Raw genomic sequence first — 24,711 nt, 5'->3', positions numbered from 1 at the left:
GACAAGGAGGGTGGAGCAAGGTGGGATCCTGAAAGGATTATAAAGATGACTAGATAAGAAAGGCCCTGACTAGGAATGGAAATCAGATTGGACAGTGGTAAAACTCAGAGGGAACAACCACGGTGGGGAAGAATGAGGAGGTACCTGGAAGCTGAGTGGGGCTCCACCCCCTGGGTAATTGGCTCCACCCTCTTGAGTCATCCTTCCTTTTTCATGAAAGGCAGTAGATGTTGGAAGTGATGGCGTTTTATCCTGCCTGCTTCCTGCCAGTAGAATTTTGACGGCCTTCTTTCATTTTGTATTCATTGTCCTTTTTAGTACAAACTAGCTGTGTTTCTGCCAATATAATTTTCTCAATAACTTTGTGGGTCTTCTGTGGGTTTTATTGAGATTCATTCAATTAGAAGATAAATTTGAAGATAAACCCTTCTTTTCCTTGGTCTCCTGCTGAGAAGGCTGAGGGATAATACCTTTAAGCTTCCTAGAAGCCCTCTGGTTGGGTTGAAAAGATCTGGGAGACACACATAACTATCTTGAAAGGGCCCTTTGTGTGACTGAATATTCTGACCTCTTGATGTTTCTAAAATTTTAGCAAAAGGTTTCAGTCCCATCTTTGGCCTTTTCTTTAGCACACACTTTCCTGATGGTGAATTTCTTAATTTTAGCATCTTTTGCCATCTGGAAAAGTTGAGAATTTTTAAGACCATTCAGTTCTGGTTCCTTTTTTTGTCTTTCTTCAGGGTTTTTTGTTTGTTTGTTTGTTTTTTGTTTTTTTAATTGTGGTAAAATACATATGACAACATTTACCGTATGTATATAGGCCAGTGGCATTAATTACATTCATATTGTTATGCAAACCATCACCACCATCATCTCCAGAACTCTTTTCATCTTGCAAAACTGAAACTCTATAACCATTAAATAATATCTCCCCATTCACCCCTCCCCCTTAGCCCTGGCAACCACTGTTGTGGGACACAACATGGCCGGTGTTTGGGCCAGTGACATGGGTTGGTAAAAGAATTTACCAAAGACAGAGGATGAGAACAGAAAAGGAGTTTATTAGGTTATGCTGTAGACAACAGTGGGCCACACAGACAAGAGGCGCCTTTATGAGCACCAAGGGCCAGTTGTTGGGGTGTTTTATAAGGTAGGGTCAAAGGTGCCTGATCAGTTTGTGCACAAGGCTCTGACTGATGGTAGATGAGGTAAGAAGTTTAGGGTCCATGAAGGGCAGTGGGGTTTATGACTCTGATAAGGTGGGCTGAAACAAACTAGCCTCAGCTATTGTGAGATTAGGCATTACCGAGGGCTATTAGTTTGTTAGGGGAAACATGCCCAGTAAAGAATGTACTCCATCTATTGAGGGATCTGAGACCTAGAAATGAGGGTTCTTGGACTTTGAAGGACGTCACTTGGCCTCACAACCACCATTCTACTTTCTGTCTCTATGATTTTGGCTACTTTAATTACTTTATAGAAGTGGAGTCATATAGTATTGATCTTCTTGTGACTGGCTTATTTTGTTTAACATAATGTTTTTAAGCTCCATCCATGTTGTAGCATTTGTCAGAATTTCCTTCCTTTTTAAGGCTGACATTTCATTCATTGTGTATATCTCATTTTGTTTATAGATTCATCTGCTGAGGATGCTTGGGTTGCCTCCCTGGTTAGCTTTTGTAAATAATGCTGCTTTGAACATGGGTGTACAACTATCTCTTCTAGACTCTGGTTTTGGGTATATAGTTGGCTCTCTGTATCTGTGGGTTTTGTATCCACAGATTCAACCAATGGCAGATTGAAAATATCTAGAAAAAACAAAAGTTGAATTTGGCACACACCAGCAACTACTTACCTATTCATTTACATTGTATTTTCAACTATTTACATAGCATTTACATTGTATTAGGTATTATAAGTAATCTACAGATGATTTCAGGTATATGAAAAAAGAAAGAAGAGAAGGAGGATGGGTATAGTGCAGTGGTAGAGCACTTGCTTAGCTTGCATGAGGTCCTGAGTTCAATCCTCAGTACATTCATTAAAAAAAAAAAAAGAGAATAAAGTGTATTAGAGAATGTGTGTAGATTATGTGCAAATACTATGCCATTTTATATAATCACTTGAGTATCTGTGGATTTTGGTATCCATCGGGCAATCCTGGAACCAGTACCCCTTAGACACTGAGGTATGACTATACCCAGTAGTGGAATTACTGGAACATAGGGTAATTTGAACAGAAATGCATACTGTTTTCCATAGTGGCTCTACCATTTTACCATTTTACATACACAAGGGTTTCCATTTCTTTGCATCCTTGCCAACACTTATTACTTTGAGTGTTTTTGGTTTTTTTTTTTTTTTTTGATAATAACTATGCTAGTGGATTGAGGTGATATCTCATTGGAGTTTTGATTTGCATTTCCCTAATGAGTACTGACTGTCTTTGATTTCTTTTTCTTGGCTGGTCTCTGGCTAGTTTCAGTTTCTTTTTGTTTAATAGTTTTTCCCTCAGTTGTCTCTTATATTATAGCAGCTAGATTCTTCAAGGCCAGCAAGAGAGTCTCTCTAGTGTATATTATAATCCAATGTATATCATATATTTATATATATATCATAAATTAATCATGATTGTGCCATCCCATCACTTTAGCCATATAGTGTAACCTAATCAACACAAGATTAACATTCAGTCACTAATATTCTGTTGGTCAGAAACCACAAGTCCCATTCATGTTCAGGAAGAGGGAATTATGCAGAATGTGAACATGGAGGTCACCCTAGGATTTATCCACTATAGGCTGGTAAGTGATCCAGAGTCCAGAGTTTAGAAGTGAAAGATCAGAATCTTTAGCTTAGTAGGCTCGAAAACAATGGATCAGGGCTGTATCAGGGGCTTAGGTGCCCAAGTCAAAGATTATGGTTAGTTAGAGGTCAAGATCTAGGTAAATGAATTAGATCAGTAGACATAAGACAACAGGGGAAAGAATGGCTTTTAATGATGAATGAAGATCTTTCAAACCAGTTCTTTGTATACTTCCCATTTAGGGGAAGAACTAGTTCCAAAGCATAGATTTATGGGAATAAGTCGAGAAGTTGTGAGTATGGAGAATGAGGCAGTTACCTGATAGTAATTGTGAGTCAAAATGGGGAATTTCTAGGTGCAGTTACTAGTAGAACTCTCCTTCTTTTGAGTTCTCTTATGACTATGATACGGGGTTAACTTTTCACCACCACAAGCTGAAAGAGAGGAGGGTCTCAGAGATCTCATTGCATCTCATGGTTTCTAGCTTTTCCATCTTCTGATCTGTTTATCTGTGGAGCCTTCTCTCTTGCCCATTGTCCAGTGTACATAATTCATATAAATGATGAAGTTGTACTTCACCATGAAGGATTTTTTTAAAGTGACTTAAAACAACACAAATTTATTATCTTACAGTTCTGTAGGTCAGAAGTCTGACAGGAGTCTCACTGGGTTAAAATTAAGGTGTTGGCAGGGATGCCTTCCTTTCTGGATGTTCTATGAGAGAAACTGTTTACTTACCTTTTCCAATTTCTAGAGCTTGCATACATTCTTTGGCCCATAGTCCCCTTCCTCCATCTTCAAGGCTAGACATGTTGTATTTCTCTGACCATTCTTCCATAGTCATATTTCCTTCTGACCACAGCTAGGAAGGGTTCTCTGCTTTTAAGGACCCATATAACTATATTGGACTGGCCTGGATAACCTAGGATGCTCTCTCCATTGCAAAGTGTTTAACTTAATCACACTAGCAAAGTCCATTTTACTATGTCAGATAACAAACATATCACTGTGGGAGATTTTTAGAATACAAGTTGTATGAACCTTAGAGAGAAAACATGAGTGCAGTCTCCTAGATGTAATTCAGCTTGGTACAGTTCTAATTATTAGATTCTTTCAAACATTCTCTATTTTTGCTCTTCCTTTCTCTTCTATAGATTGCTATTTCTGCTCCTCATCCTTCAGATTTTGATTCTTGTTTGCTATTTACCTGTTTCCAGGCTAGGGTGAGCACTGTTTGAGCCTCTGTTGATCTCTAAAGGAGACAGAGTGTTTTCTTTTGAGATTTATTTTGGTGTTAGGAGTCTTCTCTTTAGATCTGGAGCAGAGCTGTTGTACTGTGGGCACCTGCTTCACCACTTTTGCTGATTAGGCTCTTCCCTGAGCTTTTCCCCTGCATGAAAGATGGTTGATTGGTCTGTGTGTTCTGGACTTACTCTGAGTCCTGTTTTACCCCATGCTTGTTCTCCTTGTGCTTTGTTGTGTCTTCTTCTTGTCCTCAGGCTTCCTTGAGTGGACTTTTCAGCTCCTAATCCTTAGATTCTATGTTGCCTCATTCCGTGTTCTTTGTATTTTTTTCCTTAAAATTCTTAACTATTTATAGTTATCTCCTCTACTATTATCAGTCCATCTGACCCAGTCTAGTTTTATCTTTCCTCAACAGGAGTCACCACTTCTTTTCCTAGGGAACTATGACATATATACAGTTAATTCCCATTTTATGTGGGAAGCCCTTTTGTTGTTTCCCTGTGAACTGTAAAATACCTCAGACCCTCAGATTGTCATTTAAACCCATCTGCTTCTGGTTCTCTTTCTGAGTATCCATCTCTTCAGCTCATAGTATCTTTCAAGGGCAGAATTTTTTTTTTAATGAAATTATAAAATAGGTGGTGTAGGCTCTGTCATATTCTTGTCTGGAGTAAATTTCCTTTAGCTCTGCTTTATAGTTTACCAAGGTAAAAATTAAACTGTAGATAGCATAATGTCTTTGTCACGAGACTCTTTTTTTTAAAAACTTCATTATGAAGTGAAACATTTATGTCTCAGATTCAACAGATGTCACCGTTTGCCATATTTGCTTTATCTCTGTATATTCATGCTTTCTTTCTTTTTTTTTTTTTTTGGCTGAACCAATGACATCATTATAGTTCGCTCTTAAATACTTAAGCATGCATCCCCTAAGGATATGAATATTCTCCTTATAGTCATAGAACCATTATCATATCTAAGAAAACTTATAAGAATTTCTTATTAGCTAATTTCAGTTCATATTCAAATTTCCCTAGTTGTCCTAAGAATGTATTCATAGCTGCTTTTTTTTTAAAAACATAATCAGTGTTTGTGTATTGCTTTTGATTATGTCACTTTAATCTGAAACAATCACTGCCTTTTTTCTTCATGTCTTTGAATTATTGAAGCATTCAGACCTATTGTGTTATAGAATATTCCACATTCTAAATTTGTCTTATTGTTTTCTCAAGATTGTTTAACTTGTTCCTCTGTCCTTTTGTATGTAGTTCCTATAAAACAGCAAGTTAGGTCTAGAGGCTTGCTTAGATTCAAATTAAGCATTTTTGGCAAAGATTCATGGGTGATGTTTATGTACATCATATTGCATCACATTAGGAGGCACAGAATGTCACACTGTCTTACTCTCAGTGATGCTAATTTTGCTAACTGCCACATCTCTCCATTGTAAAGTTACATTTTTCCTATTGCGGTTAGTAACCTGCAGAGTAATTACCTAATAGTTTTAGCATCCATTAATAATCATGCTGGAATCTGTAATTATATGGGGTATTATAGGATAGCAATTTTCTAATTTTATTATCTAATCTTTATTAGCTGACTTTCTTCTTTGGAGAAGAGCTTTGCTTCTCTCTCTTATTCTCTTTTTTTATGAGTATCTCTGTAGATAGACTCATGGATTTTAGTAATTCAAACTGTTAGTCAATTTCAGTTGTTAATTTTGATATTCAGATTGTCTCCAGTTTGACCAGTGGTAACCCTTGCAAGCTGCTTCCTGCTGTGTCTTTTTGACAGGATTCCATTAGTATTTGAGTGTTTCCATCCTGGCATTAATGTTCCCAGTTCACTTTGAACTTGCTCTGCCCTGGGCCTAGAATCAATTATTTTCTTCAGAGTCCTTGTTTCTTTGACTGACACTAGGTATATGTATTCAATGTTTCTGGGATGTCACTGCTTCTAGGCTGTTTGAGGGCAAGGAAGTAGATTAAAAATTTTTGAAAAGAAATCATTAGTTCATATTAATATTTCCAGTTCAGATTTAACATTGCAGAGCTTTTTCTTGACTTCTAGTACTTTATATTTGTATAAATATAAAGAAATAAATTTTATATTGCAAATTTCAGATTTTAATAGCATTTATATGTTATTTGCTTTATCCTATAATAGACATAAATTAGTTTCAAAACAATACAACTGTTACTACTAACAATAAACCTCTATAAACCTGCTGATGGAAGTTTAAGATTTCCTTACAATTCCTTTTCCCTTGAATATATCTCATTAAGGATGTATATAGTCAGAATACAGTTTTCAAAAGTTAGATGGGATAATTCCTTTTTCTGTGATTATGTTATTGGTTTGATATACAGGTATATTCATTTTTGTGTGTTCAGTTTTGAGGTTTGCCCTTTTCACCTTTTGGATTTAATTTTCTGTTTTGAATCTGTGGTATATTTGCATGGTTCAAAAGTCAAAACTACACAAAAAGGCATACTCAGAGAAATTGCAGTCCTTTCCCTAACCATTTTCATTATTTTCTGGTTTATTCTCTTAGTGTTTATTTCTGTAAAAACATAAATGTGTATATGTGTGCCTATTCTTATTTCCTCTTCTTTCTTATACAAGTACTCTATACACTGGTCAACTGAAATAAAATGCACAACCTAAAAGTTGAGAGTTATGTTTTATTTGGCAGACTTTCTGAGGACTCAAGCCCAGGAGGCAGCCTCTCAGATCACGCTAAGAGACTGTTCTGCCCAGGCAAGGGAGAAGCCAGGATATATAGGAGTTTTTGCAACAAAGACCTGGAATTGGAACATCAAAAGATTACCGTTAATTAAAGAAAACGAGATATCTTGAGTTAAAGAATTTAGTGCTTTTCTATGCATGGGAAGGTACAAAGGTCTGGGCTCACTGAAATCATTCCTCTGATATGCACCTAACTATGTAGGGCCAGTATTCTGTTCTTCCATATCCTGAATTTCCTCAGGGTGCACCACGGTGGGTGGCTGCAGAGGCTGGTCTGCCTGCTTGTCCTCATCCTAGTTTCCCTCTGTTCACTGGGTGGCGGTAGTAGCTGTTGACTTGATGGCCACAGCATCCTTTGTTTACTGATACGGCTGGCAATATTTTTCATTCACACACTATTCCGTAATTTTTCTCACTCAACAGCTGATCCTGGAAATCACCCATATAAGTTCATAAGGTGTTTTTTCCCTCTCTCCTTTCTCCCATTTTTAATGACTGTATAGTACTGTGCTGTATGGATATATATAAAAAATGTATTTATCCATTCTTCTATTAATAGATATTTGGGTTGTGTCTAATATTTTGACTAATCTTATCCAAGTATGTTTGTATTTCTGGAGTTATATCTTTAGAATAGATTTCCAGAAGTTGAAATTTCTAGTTTAAAGGGTAAATGAAAATGTAATTTTTTTAGATGTTGCCAAATTTTCTTCCATAGTAGTTACATTATTTACACTTCTATTAGGACTGTATCAGGGTACTTATCACAGGACTCTGGGCAATATGTCAGTAAGCTAAATTCCTCCTTGTCTGTTGTTACCCCTTGTAATTCTAAGTGATATTTTCTATACAGTGATTTTAAAATATGGTTTAGAGACCACCTGTACTTTATAAGGACTTTGGGGTAGTTTTGGTCAAATATAAACATTACTACAAATGTCTATATTTTTGTTTCTAGCTCATTTGAGAAAATTATATATATATTTATATGTGCCATATATAATTGTAAAAACTACAGTAGTGTTTTCTCACAAACAGATTTCCTGTCAGATTTGTTGAGATATCTTTTTGGTGGCAAAAAGAAAGAAACTATGAAACAGGGCATTTTGAGGATCTTTTGTTTTTCCAGAGTAATCTACCATTCAGATCATTTTGAGATACACTGTCCTTATGACCTGAAAGAATTCTAGATACTGCTAACCATTTGTTCTTGGTTTTCTTTTATATCCTGCTCAGGCTCCTGCTTACATTCGGGAATGTGCCAGATTGCACTATGTGGGTTCCAGAACTCAAGCATCAAAGGTAAGGATAGGAAGGGGGGCAGGTACAGCTAGCTCAGTGGTAGAGCACATGCCTAGCTTGCACGAGGTCCTGGGTTTAATCCCCAGTACCGCCATTAAAAAAAAAAAAAACTAAAACAAACAAAAACCACTAAACCCAATTACCCCACCCCCCAAAAAACAAACAAACAAAAAACACACACAAAAAGGATAAGAATAGGAAATTGCTCTTGACCAAACAAGGAGAGAGCTAAGATTAGTGAAATTTTAAAACAAAGTATGGAATCAAAGTAAAGACATAGGAAAATAAAATGTTTTTAGTGTTATAGTTCAAATTGTCTAGTCATTTTGAGATAAAGAAAAAGACTGGGAATCCAGCTATATGTTGAAATAAAAGTGCCCCCACACACAGTCTTCCTGATTTCTTTCAGAGGTGCTCCACTGGTGGACGGTATCCTCCACGTGTGAGTGATGGCATGGACTGTGTATTTAAAAGTTTTTCATAAAGCCCATATGCATCCTTACAGCATATTATATAGACAATCTGTACATAGCAAATGTGTTAAGTATTTTTAGTTATAAAATTATGGTTTTATGTAATACATTCTTCTTTCAAGTTCATTGGGAGCACTCTATGAAATGTCTAAAAGACTTGAAACCATATGAGCTTAGAAAGCAAATGTGTGATGCTTATTAACAAGATTACATGTGATTATTGAGCTTTAAAAGTGAGAAGTTTAAAAAAGTTCACAATCACTTTTTGATGATTTCTAATTGGTCTGTCTTGGTTGGAAACTTAAGCTGTCATTTTATGCTGTTTTTTTCTGCTCCTGTTGGTTTCTACCTATTATTCAGCAAATATTTGGTATGACCAGGAAAACAGTATTTGATTTCAACTAGTTTAACTAGAATGTGGTTTTTCCTATAGAGTTGTTTTTGTTCCCCTACCACTGCTGTGTAGTTCTCACATCATATTGTCATGTGTGGGAAAGAGCACCAGCCAAGAACCAGTGCACTTGGTCTCTGAGATGGGTCTGTCACTTTAGTATCCAGATGACTTTAAACTTATAGCTTAACTTCAGTTTTTTCTTCTATCAAATGGGAATAATGATACTTACCTGCCTGTCTTGTAGGATAGCAGTTAGAATTATATGAGATTAAAAGATATTTTGAAAACTGTACTATATACATATATAAATTTAATTTTTAGTGGCAATATTCTAAATGAATTTAGATGAATTTAGGTTTTCTGGGCAGGTGATGGGAGTGGGCTGTTCGTATATCTATAATTGTAGGTTTTTCTTTATGTGATGATAGTATTTAGATTTTTCTTGTTCCTACATGTAAGAGTATACCATGTTTCCCACTTCTTTTTTTGCTCCAGGATTGTGGGAATCTGGAAAAAAAGCTGACAGGTTATATTCACTTTTCTTTTTAATTTTCTCTAGGATGATCTTGATCTGGCAGCTTCATGTCATACCAGGTCCTTCCAACTGGCAAGATCTCAGAAATGGAGCCGGGTAGATTCCTGCTCTCATCAGGAGGAGACCCAGCAGCGCACGGAAGAGGCTTTAAGAGAGTTGTTCCAACACGTTCACAATATGCCAGATTCAGCAAAGAAGAAACAGCTTATCAGACAGGTGCTGAAGATAGGGAAACAGTGATGGAGCTTTAGGAATGTGATTTATTTTGGTTGTATAATCACTAGGGAATATTATTAAGAATTTCATTTAATTTTTGTCTCTGGCCGGAGCTTTGGTTTAGCCAAGAAAACAAACTTGTCTATGGAACCTCAGTGGTGATGTTTGTACACACTGCCCCACTAGAGAAAGGAGTGGAGGCTCTTGGATTTCTAGAGTAAACAGAAGGCCCCAAGTGTGGTTAGAGTTTCTCTAATTTGGTTGTGTATGATATTTAAATCCTCCATATTTTCTTGATAAATTACTTAATCTTTCTGAATTTTAATTTTCTTATTTATAAAATGATAATTGTAATGCCCATATTTCATGGTTGTAAAGATTGGAGAGAATCTATGTGAAGACTGGTGTAGCAGAGCAAAAGTTGTAGCTCTTACTAGTGAGTTGTTTGCAGTTAGAAAACATTGTAAATCAAGGCCTAGTCTGATACTAGAAATAGGAATTTTAGGGGCATGTTTGTTTATTTTGGAGCTATGGCAGCAAAATTAGGTCTCTCATTTGCCATTTTGAGACACAAAGTGTAGCTTGAGTAAATACTGATGACTTGGTTAGTTTCTTTCTCAGGAAATTAATTTTGTTTCTGTCCCTCTTGAATTTTAGCTAAAGAGGCAAAGTCAGCCTCTTGACTTCTTATTCATCTGGGACCTTCTTGAGGGATGAGCCTGTGTTTTTATTTATTTTTTATGCCTAATCTCAAGCATGATGCCAGACAAAAACAAGTGCTCAGAAAATGTTGACCTGAGCTGTTGTTAACAATTGACAAAATCCTTTACGAGAAATTTTCTGTCACTCTCTTTGAAGTTATTTTTAGATCTAGCAAATTGTGATGAGTAGTATTACAGATTTAAAGCAGTGTACTGATTTAATTCTTGTTAGAAACAAACCCACTAATTCAGGTAGAGCAGGTGTAAATGACTTCTCTCATCAAGAACACTAAGGGTTAAAGATAATACAAAGGAAAAAACTAACATTATTTTTACTCTTTTTAGAAAAACAGTAAATTATAGAGAAGGATAAAAAAAAAATAAATCATTCATCCAACCAGTGTTTATTTTTTGAGTATTTCTTTCAGTCATTTTCCTATGTATATATTTTTACATAGTTATGAGCATACCATATGTCTTCTTTTTCTCTCCTTTTTTCATTAAACATTACAGCATAAGCATTTTCTCATGCATACTTGCAAACTCCTTGCATACATTTAAAATAATTGCCATTTATTTTTGAAACTATAATCTTACTATTTCCTAATTTTTTCTCCATGATTATAAAAATGATGAATAAAGAATACTTACTATAGAAACATTGAAACATCCAGAAGAGTGTAAATAAGAAAATAAAAAATCACCCATAATCATCCAGGCGTAGCCTCTGATAATATTTTGGAGTATTTCCTTCTTGTATTTCTTTCCGTAAATATGTATTTCACATTTTTTCCTTTTGCTTAATTGAGATTATCATATATATTCAGTTTTTAAAATATCCTACCCTTTTCATTTAACATTATATCATGAACATTTTCCATGTCATTAAAAGGCTGTAAACATTTTTAATGGTTGCATATTTTATCATATATAACCTGCTGTGTATATAGTTTGTCCTCTTTTGGATATATTGGGGAAATTAGGTCATTTTTTTAGTTTATACATTTTTGTTCATAAATATTTTCATTGCAGATTATTTCCTAGAAGTGGCATGACCGAAGAGTATGCATTATTTGGGGGGAGGGAGCTGATACATCTACTGGGTTCCTTTTAATGTGTAGGTTCCTCTTTCTCTCCCCTCCCTTTTCTTCCGCCTAAAAATTGCTGAAGTTTGTTTGTTTAAGTAAACTTTTAAATTTGAAATAATTTAGATTTGGAGAAAAATTAGAAAGATAGTACAGTCCCACATACCCTTCACCTAGTTCCTCCTAAGGTTAACGTTGTCAAAGCTAAGAAATTAACATTAGTACATTACTATTAACATTACAGACTTTATTCAGATTTTGCCAGTTTTAACACTTATACCCTTTTTCTGTTCTAGGATCCAGTCCAGGTACCACATTGCATTTACACACACAAACACACATCCTCTCTCTTTCTCTTTGCACTATATTTGTGAAAGAAACCAGATTGCTTATCTCCCACAGTCTGGATTTTGCTGATTGCATTCCTGTGGTGTTACTTAAGATGTTCCTTAATCCTCTGTATTTGCTATGAACTGGTAGTTAGATCTAACTCTGAGGGCTTGATCTGATTCCAATTTGATAATTTTGGGGTTTAATTTAATTTACCCTCAGGCTATTTAATAATTCTTGACTTCTTTTTGGCAGCATCATTTCTGCCTTTGTGATTTGTTTGCCAACCTTCTAATCTATGTATGTACAGATACACTTTTCTGGGTATTTACACTTGGCTGTTAGTTGTCACAGAATGCTATCTCTTGATGGGAGACTATTAACAAAATGTTTTCTATGTTTTCTTCTAGTTTAATAAGCATTCTGAGACTCAAACACCAGGACGAGAACCTTCTACTCCCCGGGTGCAGAAGAGGACCCGTTCACGGTCCTTCAGTGGCCTTATTAAGGTAGGCATGCTGTGCTGTTGTTTTCAGCATTGATTGTGAGAAAATTTTACAGTCTGATTTTTCTTATGCATAAACAGTTTTCTTCTGTTCTTTGGGATCCTATGAAGGGTTCATTTGTAAGGGGAAAAGGATAGAATTTGGGAAAGCTTTTAGTTTTCAAAGCATCTTGCTGTGTTTTAAATCGGAGAAGAGGCTCTATGATTGGAGAAGTAAGAAGTAAAATATATAAAGGTCCTTCCCTCTTTTTAGGGGCTGAGGGCAGAGTCCTCATTCCTCAGCAATATATAGAGAGAGTCTCTTTTGCTTCTTGACCTGCTTCGTGCTACACACTTTGTTGTGCAGTTTGCTAATGTTATGGAGAAGTGAGAAAGTTAACAGAGACTAGAGATGGATTTTCTAATAGGCTGGTGAGGCTTAGGTAACTCAAATTTTTGTGAAATTAATATCTTGATCAGTTGTTTTACTTCTTTTGTCTCAAATTCATTAAAAATTTTGTTTTTAAAATAAATACTTCTGCAATATATACTTCTGTGCTGTTCCTGCCTGCTGTGCTTACGGATTCAATCGAGTCTTCATGGATGATCTGAACTTGTAGTTAAGGGATATTGCCAGCAGGTGGCAGTAGATAGCTGATTTATGAGGTTCAAATTTCTAGGCATAAACAAAGGCAAAGTTTTAGTTAACTTGGAGAGAGATTAGCACTATTCTGTGTTCTTCTGTTTTTCTTTTTAAAGTTACTTTAACATTATTAAAATCTATAAATCCAGCAACATCAAGGATCTTTTTGCTTAAAAACTGCTCTAAAAAATACCTTGTTACTTATATTTTTGTTTTAAACTGTAGTTGTTAGAAGTTCTAGTTATTACCATTAATAGACTTTTAGAATTCCCTCCCAACCCACTGGGGCCAACAGGTTTACTTGACATCAAAATTTTCTTTGCTGTCAATATCAACAGAGTGAAAAGGCAACCCTCAGAATGGGAAGGAATTTGTGTAAAACATATCTGATAAGAAGTTAACATCCAGAATATAAAAAGAACTCTTACAACAACAACAAAGAAAATTAACCCATATTAAAAATGGGCAAAGGACTTAAATATCCATTTTTCTGAAGAAAGAATATAAATGGTCAATAAACATATCATTATCATATTCCTTAATGACTCCCTTATCATTAAGGAATATAAATAAAAACCATGATGAGATACCAATTCACACCCATTAGGAGGGCTATTATCAATAAGACAAAAAATAACAACTGTTGGTGAGGATGTGGAGAAATTAGAACTCTTGTGTATAGTTGGTGGGTATGTAAAATGGTACAGCCACTATGGAAAACAGTATGTCAATTCCTCAAAAAATTAAAAATAGATCTAGCAATTCCACTTCTGGGTTTATACCCTCAAAAAATTGAAAGCATGAATATAAACAGATATTTGTATACCCATGTTTGTAGTGGCCTTATTTACAATAGCCAAAAGGTGGAAGCCACCCAAGTGTTCATTGACAGATGGCTGGATAAACAAAACGTAGTCTCTACCTACCTTGGAAACATTATGCTAAGTGAAATAAGCCAGGCACAAAAGAACAAATATTGTATTATTCCACTTATATGAGGTACCTACAGTAGTCAAATTCATAGAAACAGAAAGTAGAATAGTGGTTGTCAGGGAGGAAGAGTGTGAGGGAAATTGGAATTTATTGTTTAATGGGTACAGGGTTTCTTTTTGAGAAGGTGAAACATTTCTGGACCAGGTGGTCGTGATGGTTACACAAAAATGTGACTATACTTTATACACTGAACTGTACACCTAAAATTGGTTAAAGTGATAACTTTTTATTTTATGTATATTTTACCACAATTAAAAAAAAAAAAAACCCTTTGCTAGAACCCTAAAAGTGCATTCACCTGTTTAGACGTGGCAAGTGAAATGAGCATCCTTGGCTCATTTTACTTGGAAGCTGTCATTCCCTCTGACTTCTCTGTTGTTGAGATGAATGGTAGCAAGAAAAGTCATAGTCAAATAAATGTTTCTCTCTGTGTTAGTGAAACAAATGTTTCTTTAACTGAAGTTAGATGGGTATAGTTTTCTCTTCACTGCAGTTTCTCTTGCAATTGGTTCTAGAAGCATTGCTAATTGTTGCTTGAAATGTAAAAATAGAGTATCCACTTGGCAGCTGCCCTCTTCTTTCCTGAGAGAGTGTAAGAGTTAATAATTCCATCAAGAGAAAACATTTTAGAACAACAGTTTTATACACAATGTTAGTAAGTTTTATAAACAGAAGGGTAAAGTGTTTTCATTATAAATGAAGAGACTTTCAAGCTAATAATACATGTAGGTTTCTGCTTAATAGCAAAAGTAATGAAATGTTTGTTAAAAAATTCATTGGAAGCTTTAGAGCCAGTCCTGTGGCTCCTCACATCCCCAGTTCAGCTTGCTTTGAGGTGTTATCTGACTTCTAAAAGGAGGATGTACTGGCCTTAATTTTCCGGCATTTCTGTGTTTTAGCTACTTGATTTCTATCCTGCTTTGATCCTTTACTTGGCTGGACTTTTTTCCTCCAAAGTTTCTCTCATGGAAATGATTTATTATATAAGAATGTTCCTGCTAATATTTATATTGTAGAGTTTTATGTTCTAGTTTTGATATGTTCTTTTTTTTTTTGTATTTTCTAAGGAGAAAAAAGGGAAGATTTCTTCAAAGATGTTAGAATTGTCACTGTCAACTGTTGCAGTAGGTTACATCAGCTTCTAAGATGTTTAGAGATGAAAGAGCTTTTAGTCTTGCTCTGAATGTCAGTATAGTCATGTGATGCTTTTAAGAAGGCCTGTTCCCTCTCTTGTGGTTATATTTAAAACTCTTATAGAATTTCTTCAAATTTTCCAGTCCTGTGTGAGAAGGACATGACAGGGAAGCAAAATCTTAGAGTGGACCCAGTGTAAGCATCTCTTAGTGGGGAGGGGAGGAGGGAATTCTTAAAAGCTGCCAAAAAAAACATGTCTTTAGGGAAAAAAATTATACTGGTAGGTAACTGGCGTCTCTTTTATGGTCTCAGAGACACACTATAATTGGCCTGTATTAGTTGGTTTAAATCAACCATAAAGTTGCTTCTAACATTTCAGCCCTGTAAATGTAAGAGGAAAAGTGATCGCCTAAAGAAACGCAGTGATTTCAAGTTTTTTAGTAACATCCTTTGATCTCTCTTCTATATGATACCAGGGGGAAATTATCAGAAAGCTGAGTTTTTTTCTTTTTTTTTTTTTTTAACCTAAGAAGCTGTAATTTTGAAGGCTAGGATAAATATACTGTAGATATAGTAGATGTTTATAAATCAAATATTTTCTCCTCCCAAATCAGCGGAAGGTCCTGGGAAATCAGATGATGTCAGAAAAGAAAAGCCAGTACTCTACTCCGGAATCTTTAGCCATTGGTGAATTGAAGAGAGCCAGCAAAGAAAATGTGAACTTAGTAAGACACCATCCTTTGCATTTTCTCTGTATATGTGATCATTTATAGAAAGGAAGAAAATTAACATACTGTCCTCTATTTTACTATGTTTCTTTGGGCCATTCAACCATCCCCTTTTCTCAGTCTTTTTATTTATGCTGGCTCCCCTTTTTTCTGTAGGTTTTCATTAATTTATTCAACAAACACATTTTGAATTCAAGGAGAGTATAGCCAGTCATAAGCAGAAATGACAAGGACAATGAAACAGCTTCACACACAAAGTGCTGGAGGGAGCACTTCTTATTGGGAAACTCCATAGGGAGGGTCACATTTGAGCCAGGCCTGCCTGGCACTACATTACCTGTGGAGTAGTCCTTCAAGGACTTCATTAAGCCAGCAATAAAAGCAGCTAAAATTAATGAGATATAAATACATTAGTAAAACTGTTTATATTGAAATTGAAGAAGTAATAATTCCTTTTAGTAAAATCTGTCTATAGGAATGCCATTAGAACATTTAAGCCACTAAAAAATTTTCTTGTTACAGTTATTTTCTGGTTCTCCTGTCACGATGACACCAACAAGATTGAAATGTTCTGAGGGGAAGAAGGAGGGGAAAAAAGGTACTAATTGTACTTGGTCTGTGTTCTTACTGAATGTAGTTCTTTTCTGCATCTAGTCAGTGGCATTTTTTGAATTCTTAGTAGGTATGTTGTAGTCTGCAGTGATATAAAGATTACAAGGCCGGGTCCTTGCCGTTGAGTTCACTTAGCAGACGGTTATTGCGCGTCTGCTCAGCACTGTCCCAGGTGCTAAGGGACAGAGCTGTGAACACAGACCCACACAGTTGCTGCATTCTAGGACAGATGGGACACATGTGAAAAATATGTTAAGAATACTTGCTAAGCCAATTAAAAGCAAGTATAAACTAATTTGTGAAACCAAGTACAGGAATGCTGAGAAGATGCTCAGTCAGCATGGAATAGTTATGTACGAACCATTTCTGCGTAGAATTTAGCTTTGTTTATTCAATAAAGCTGTCCAGATAAATAGCTCATGCTGAAGGACCTTGAAAATCATATCACACAACATGTTTTTAAGGCTCTTTAGGGTAAAAAGGATTATTTAGCCTGGACTGCTGATTGTCCCAGGCTCAGCTGGCAAAGGGCAGCGGCTGCTGTGCTTTCCTCTGGAGAAGCCGTGGGCTCACTGGAAAGGCCAGGGGATTTGTAGTTAGACCTAAATTGAGTCATCATTTCTGTGACCTGGCAAAACCATTCTCAATTCATTTTCTTCTCTGAAAATGAGGATAGTAGTTATGTCTTCTTCCCAAATTTCTTATGAGGCTCAATTGACACAATGTTTTGGAAGTACATCATGATTGTTAAGGCATGAACAAGTAGTAGTAATTGTTACTAAAGAAAACTGGGTGAGTCTTGGTCTTGCTTTATAAGGCTTGCGTGGCAGATGAAGTGATCTCTGGTTTGACATGCTCTTTTACCACTGAAAAATGAGCTTAATGACTCTTTGAGACATCAGCAATAAAAAGAGAATAAAAGCCTAATCCTTATAGATAAATCTTTATTCTTCTCTAGAAAATTAGATTTCAGTATAGTCTTCTTACTTATCCTTGAGTGAATTATCTGAACTCTCTTTTCTTTCCTTGTTGCTGCTTCTGACTTCTAGACTGGGCTGTCTGATTGAGACAAGTTCGGTGTTTGGGTTACGTGTGTCTAAATATTTCTACCTATATCTTCGTAAGTCAAAAAGAAGTATAAGTTGTTTTTGAAGGACACATTAATTTGTATCAGTTACACCTCTTATTGCTTTCATTTCTTTAAAAATAATTTTTTTGTGGTGAGGTAATTCAGTTTATTTATTTATTTATTTATTTAATGGAGGTACTGGGAATTGAACCCGGGACCTTGTACATGCTAAGCATGCACTTTACCACTGAGCTATACCCTCCCCCTGCTTTCATTTTTGAGGTAATTAAGAAATAATGTCTTGAGAAAGACACATATCATATGATGTCACTTATAAGTGGAATCTTAAAAAAATGATGCAAATAAACTTACTTACAAAACAAACTCACAGACATAGAAAACAAACTTATAGTTACCAAGGGGAAAGTTAGGGGAAGGGATAAATTAGGAGCTTGGTGTTAATAGATACACACTACTATAAATAAAATAGATACACAATAAGGACCTACTGTATAGCACAGGGAATTATATTCAGTATCTTGTAATAATCTACAATGGAAAAGATGTGAAAAAGAATATATATTTATTTATTTATTTATATCTATCTGAATCACTTTGCTGTACACCAGAAACTAGCACAACATTGCAAATCAACTATACTTCAATTTAAAAAAAAGAAAAGAAGTAATGTCTTTCTATATTAGCAACTCTACTTTCGGAAGAAAGAAATGGATTTAAAAAATAAACCAGTTTAATATTTTACCAAAACGTTTTAGAGCAGGGATTCTTGACCTGTTAACTGTGGCCTTCCTAAGGGCTCTGATAAGGTTCCTGGTATTGTTGATGGAATTATATGTGTAGGTACATGTGTACATTTTTCTGGAGGAGAGAAAAAAATCGTTTTTATCACATTCTCAAAAATGTTAGTGATTCAGAAAAGTGGAGGCCCACAGATAATGAATGACCTCCCACCAAATGAGGCAGCGGCATTTTCACTTTTCCCGCTCCCTGCTCACTTCCTCTATCTAGGAACACCTTCCCTGGCTGTCATAATGTCATGCTATTCTCCTTCTCCTTTCTCTTGAGTTCTTTCCATCTCCACAGTAGTTTACTGTCGTCCGCCTACCTCTCCACCTCTTCATGTCTTTAGTGCCCTGTCTTAAGTTCTCTCCTTGACCCTGTTCTTGCTTTCCCCTCTCTTAGCAGCTTGGTCTACTTCTGTAGCTCAGTTCTGTTCTCTGTATGATACCTGCTTCCAAGCCTGCATCTCCAGATCTGAACTCTATTCAGTCTCCAAGCCCACAGATCCAAGTGCCATCTATTTTTACACAGTGAATGCAATCCTAGATTTTTTTGATGGTGATTTTATAAAAGGAACAAATATTTTTTGAAGAAGATAATGAAATTTTATTATCATTATCAATAGTGTATTCCAAAAGACATTTATTTGACACAGGGTTTCTCAACTTGGCACTATTGACATTTTAGATCAGATACTCTTTGTCGTGGGGAGCTGTCCTGTGCATTGTATGGTGTGTAGTAGCATCCCTGGTCTCTACCCAGTAGATGCCAGTAGCACCCTTCCCCTAGTTGTGACAACCAAAAATGCCTCCAGACATTGCCAAATGTCCCCTGCAGAGAAGGGAGCAAGATCATCCGCAGGTGAGAACTGCTGATTCGGCACCTGCTTATTAATGGCCATTATTTTCAGCAGTCAGAATTTTACCAATTGTTCAAAGCCCAGCCTAAACCCCTACCTCCTCTTTGAAACCTTCTTTGGCTAACTCTGCCAGATATATTTTTTCCTTTGAACCCTTATTGACACTACTAAAATGTTGATATTTAATGTGATTTATTGTAGTTAATTACTTTACATGTATTGTCCTACCTCTGTAGCTAGTTTCTCTTCTGGAAGACAAAGGCCAGACTTAAGACTATATTTGTGGCCTCTGTCTTTTTTTTTTTTTTAATTGAGGTATAGTTGATTTACAATGTTGTGTTAGTTTCTGGTGTACAGAAAAGTGATTCAGTTATACATATATTTTTTTTCATATTTTTTTAAATTTTAATTTTTTTGATTTACAATGTTGTATTAGTTTCTGGTGTATAGCATCGTGATTCAGCTATATATAGACCCATATTCTTTTTCATTGTGGTTTATTGCAAGATATTGAATATAATTCTGCTATACAGTAGGACCTTGTTGTTTATCTGTTATATATAGTAGTTTGTATCTGCTAATCCCAACCTCCTAATTTATCCATCCCCCACCTTTTGTAACTATAAGTTTGTTTTCTATATCTGTGAGTCTCTTTCTGTTATGTACATAAGTTCATTTGTATCATATTTTAGATTCCACATATAAGTGATATATGATATTTTTCTTTCTCTGTCTGGCTAACTTCACTTAGTTGGCCCCCATCTTCTTCTTTTCCTCCCAGTAATGACAGTGCCTTGCATCTAGTAGGCATTTAGTAAACAATTCATAGGCAAAAGGTGTAGTGCTGGTGAGAACATGAGTTTTGCATTCAGTTAGGCTTGGGTTCAATTCCCAGCCTTATTTCTTAATAGCTATGTATCTTAGGGCAAGTTCATTTGTGTAGGCTTTAGATTTTTCACTTGTAAAATGGCAGGAGCATTACCTTATGCATAGGTTTTTGTGAGGATAAATGAGACAATGTCTGGCATAAAATGTGCCCTTAGTGAAGGTAGCTGTCATTGCTATTAAGATGATTTAATGAACTGAGATTAGTGCAAGAGGACAAAGTGATGTTTACTTGGTAGAGAGTAAAAAATTCTCAATTATCCTCTTTGACCCATATTTTATAGAAAATATTAAGTATAGATTTCCCTAGCTTTTAGGTGGGATGTTCACAAAAAGAAATATTTCGAAATGTGTTTAATGCTTCTTTTTCTCTTTCAGCGTAGGGTTCCTCTGAAGGATCCAGAGTTCTCCTGTTGTCCACCCAGTTTTCTCTGTCGTGGGCCAGGCGTCATCACCGCTCATAGAGAGGCCTGGACGTGCGGCTTGCTTGCTGCGCGTCGAACTGTGAATGCCGGCTAACCCTGTGACCTGACTGACACCTCTACCCGCTCAGTGGGTGATGTCTGCACACTCTGACTGCTGAACCAGTGCTAGTGCTGCTCTTTCTCTCCCATTTAAACAAAATGTTATGGGGATACCACTAACCAGCCAAACCAGCTTACCCAGCACAGTAAATGAGTAGAACCAGGCAGACTCCAGTGCTTATTCTATGTATTTGTTTAGGCAGATTCTGTTTTTTTAAAAATTTGAAATTTGTGCTCAACTGCCAGTGATTTAAAAAAAAGAAGTACGGTCATTCCTAGTGGATTGATGTTATTTTTAACTGATATTTTGGACTTTTCTCTGTATTGATAGTGTTGGGGGATCTTTTGGTTATTGCTTCTTGTTTATTTGTTTTTTGTTTATTTTTTTAAAAGCCATTTTTTGGATAGATAATCTTAAATGGGCTCTAAGCCAAATGTCTTTACCCTCTTTTTCATGTTAAGTTTGGAGAAAGCTCTTTATCTTATGAGGCTATGTTCCTTAATACCTGTTTGTGTCCAAAGAATTTATATTTTTCCTGGAAAATTTTTATTATTTCTTGGGCCTGAGATTGTGGGGTATTTGGCCTATAGTGTTGAAAAAAGAGAATTTAGAAGGATACATTATTTTAACAAATAATATTAAACTGTGTCCCTTCTTCCCTCTCCTTGTCCTCTTTCCCTCCCCCTCTTGCCTTTTCCTCATGTCAAAATAGTTGTGTGGTTGCTGAACTCATTTCCTTCATTCAGTTTGCTCTTGCCTAAAACATCTCTGGTGCCAGTGTGATGCCAACACTTCACCAAATCACTGTGACTCAAGGAGCGTCATCAACAGCTTAATAGAGCTTTGCTGAAATTCCTGTATGTAGTGGAAGTTCTGTAGTGGGACTAGGATGGGGTTGGCTTTGTGTGCAAGATGATTCCTTTCGGGTGGGATTATATTGCATCCTTCTAAGGAATCAGGTTTGCAAGCTGGACTGTCTCCTGAGAGCAAGCTGGAATCAGAGAAGGAAGTGAGCATCAGTCACTGCAGGGCTGAGAGATTTAAAGGAGAGAACATTCTCATTTGGAAGCAGTTGTGGCTTATCACAACGTTCAAGGGGGGTTGCTGCACGCCCTTCTCCCTGTCACAGTGGGCACAGGGAGTAATTTGGGGATGGCCTGGAGCTTTGACTGGGTTGGGGATGTTCACATGTGTTTGAGGTGAGCAATGTCATGGCTTTGATCTAGTGTGAGAACTCACTGCCCAGAGAGAGCAGGGCAGGTGAGAATGTTCGGTTTGTGCCTGCTCTGTTAGGTGTGTAACCGTTCTCACCCTGTGTGCCAGGGTTGAGTCAGGCCTCAGTGGGGAGACAGTTGCCCAGCAAACTATGACTGGCTGACCTATTTTTAAACTGTTGAAGTGCTGTGTTATTGCTGAAATAAAAGATGATGCTGGGGAGCACAGTTTGGTTTTGTGTCCGGGTGTCAGTCCTCTCTTCCACACTTTCTGTTTTTTTCTGCTGCAGTAACAGCAGTAGAGAAGACTGTAAAATCTGGCCATCCGACATGATAGATCGTGAACAGTAGATGGTTAGGAGTGTAAAAGTGCTTAGAAGACCCTTTCTCTGGAGCAGTTTTATATCATTCTTCAAAATAGTTATTAGCAGGTTCATTTGTGTAGGTTTCTGTTTGACTTTTTTTCTTATAAAATTCCTTGCACCACCTGTCAGTGAGTTCAAACAGAAACCCCTTTTAGTATGATCAGGCCAGGGTAGTATTCTCCCCTTAACTCTATTATTTCCTTTCTTTGTCTAAGTGTCTCATCCCAGAGTGGTGTGGTCTGCTAACATGGTCTGGCATAAGTAGAACAGAGCAGTGACCAGATACCTCCTAGTCATGGAGTTCATTCTGTGGTTCTGTTTGAGGAAGGTAGCTGAGATTTGGGAGCTGTTCTTTGGCTGAATGCAGTTGGTAATCCAGGCGAGTGTTCCGGGGCTAGGGTGTAAAAGATGTTTGTCACATGCATGTGCTTTTATATAGCTCACCCCTTTGGGCAGTTTATGTGTGTATTTGGGGATGTGTGTTTCATTTATTTATTAAATATGCTTTCGCTTGCTGTAAGGGTATGATAGGTCAGTTTTTTTTTTAACAGAAGCTGTGATCCAGTTGGAATCCAAATTTGAGAAATAAATAGCATAACCTTCTGCCTTATAATATGCAATTGTTCTAATCCTGTGGAATCTTATGGGGAACGCAAAGACAAAAACCCTTTTGACATTTGCCACAGGAGGCTTACTGTCATCCTTCTGACTTAGTGGGCAGGTATTATTGAGCCAGTATTTAAAAATTTTTTTAATCTGTTTTGTTATGTTTATTTTTTATGTTGGAACAGTCTCTTTGGAAATGCCTCTTATGACTTTTAAAATCGTATTTCTTTCTGGGGTCAGTTGCAGTGGGTTTTGATGTGATGTCAGTATGGGGCAGTGTGTTTGTGCCAGAGGGCTCAAGCATAAAAACACAGACCACCTCCTTGATTCAGATCTGCACTAGGTGAGCTACACTGGTTCAATCAGTGAAAATCTTGGGCAGTAGAGTTTTGAACCTTTTACAATGATGGACTGTTGCACTGGGACCAATGAATCTAGTTTGAAAAACTCCACTGCAGTAGTGAAAGAGGATTAGGAGATACTGATTGTACCTGAGTGCCAAAACATATTGAAGGAGCTGGAACATGATGCATCAGAGCTGAAACTGCATTTGATCCTCCACATGCTCATTACCCTGCATGTCCTTCCAGAGTCAGTCAGGAATGACAAGGGGGTACCCTTGGGAAGTGTAGTGCAGGGTTAACTGCCATGACCATTGGGTGTTCCAGGGGTGGCTGGTTTGTTGGCCTGTAAGGAAGCTGGTCAGTCCCAGAGTGTCAGAGCAGAGCCATTCTCTCCTCTGGAACAGCAGCGTTTCTGTTCAGCATTCCCCACAGGAACCGATGTTCGGATACGGTTTAAAACACTGCCTTCTAGGAGAACCTGTGGTCACTGGGACTGTGCCCCACAGTGACTAGCTGTGTGGCCATGCATAACTGGGGAAATCTTCTTTGGGGACGGGCTCCTCTAGACTTTATCTGCTTCCTCGCTTCATACAGGGCCTCACACAGATGCTTGAAGCTGACAGTTCTCATTCTGAAGTCTTTCTAAATAGAACTTTCCCAGGAGAGAGCCTCATCGCTGCCCTCCTCCATCTTGAAGCCTTGGTACTGAAGACAGGACCTTGATCCAAACCAGCAATTGGCAGGATTGCCCTAGAATTTGGGGAAAATTTAGGTTTCTGAGATGCACAAGCCTTTCAGACCAGTGATAACGAATCCAATCTAAAACTCACTATAGAAAAGCTGGCTTTCCTAAACAGCCAATGCTGGGGTCTTTCCACAGGTGGAGAGTAGATGGAAGGGCTACTGAGGAGGTGGAGTGCTTAACAGCCTGAATACTTGGGTTACCATGGAAACTGGAGTGTGGGAGGCCACAGCAGGTGCTAAAGAGCCCTTGAGCACTCCCGCAGACATGTCTGGGGACCAGCAGAACCTGTTGGGAAAAACACTTCTGCCCCAGGGTCCTTTCTTCATAGCAAGGGTTGCCTTTGCACTGTTCCCCAGCTCCCTCAGCAAGAGAAACGAGGTTTCTTAACTGTTTCACCATTTTTAATTTTTTTGTTCTTATTTGACTATATCCTATATATATATATATATATATATATATATATATATATATATATATATATATATAGTAACTGTAAAGAAACATGCATCGTTTTTCTTTTCTATTCATGTAATATTCTGAAATTAAATTTCTTTTGTTCCATATCCATAGACTTTGGTCTCTTAATTCACATTTGACTGATGGATTATTTTAAAGAGAGGTTGCCTCTTTAAAACATTTTTTTCCAGTTTTACTGAGACATTACGATAGAGGTTGCCTCTTGTTCTGAGGATAATGAAACCTAAGAAAAGCGAATCTTTGGCTTGTTTTCCAGCTGGGTACGTGGGTTCAGGGGGAGTAGGGCTTTTGGCTGATACAAAGTGGATTGGAACCTCTGGGAATTTTGAGCTTTCTAATTTCCCTTGGCTGAGTCTAGGATGCTTTGCACAGATTTCAGTTTCTTACATGAT

General features: G+C 36.9%; 1 protein-coding gene across 3 annotated transcripts in view; it reads left to right on the top strand.

The window, feature by feature from the left end:
• ARHGAP19 (Rho GTPase activating protein 19) overlaps positions 1-22,010 on the top strand; it is a 44,514-nt gene extending 22,504 nt beyond the window's left edge. Inside the window, exons 7-12 of one of the 3 annotated variants that reach the window (XM_031461514.2) lie at positions 8,036-8,101; positions 9,528-9,719; positions 12,246-12,344; positions 15,704-15,814; positions 16,340-16,415; positions 20,422-22,010. In XM_031461514.2, coding sequence (XP_031317374.1) covers positions 8,036-8,101; positions 9,528-9,719; positions 12,246-12,344; positions 15,704-15,814; positions 16,340-16,415; positions 20,422-20,426 — 549 coding nt within the window. In that variant the 3' untranslated portion in view covers positions 20,427-22,010. The remainder of the gene's footprint in view (positions 1-8,035; positions 8,102-9,527; positions 9,720-12,245; positions 12,345-15,703; positions 15,815-16,339; positions 16,416-20,421) is intronic. The other 2 variants (XM_064488311.1, XM_031461515.2) reach the window with 2 other exon arrangements.
• Positions 22,011-24,711: the final 2,701 nt, after the last annotated feature.

Source organism: Camelus dromedarius, chromosome 8, assembly GCF_036321535.1.
Source record: "Camelus dromedarius isolate mCamDro1 chromosome 8, mCamDro1.pat, whole genome shotgun sequence".
Classification (NCBI taxonomy): domain Eukaryota; kingdom Metazoa; phylum Chordata; class Mammalia; order Artiodactyla; family Camelidae; genus Camelus; species Camelus dromedarius.
This window is presented reverse-complemented; position numbering and strand designations above follow the sequence as displayed.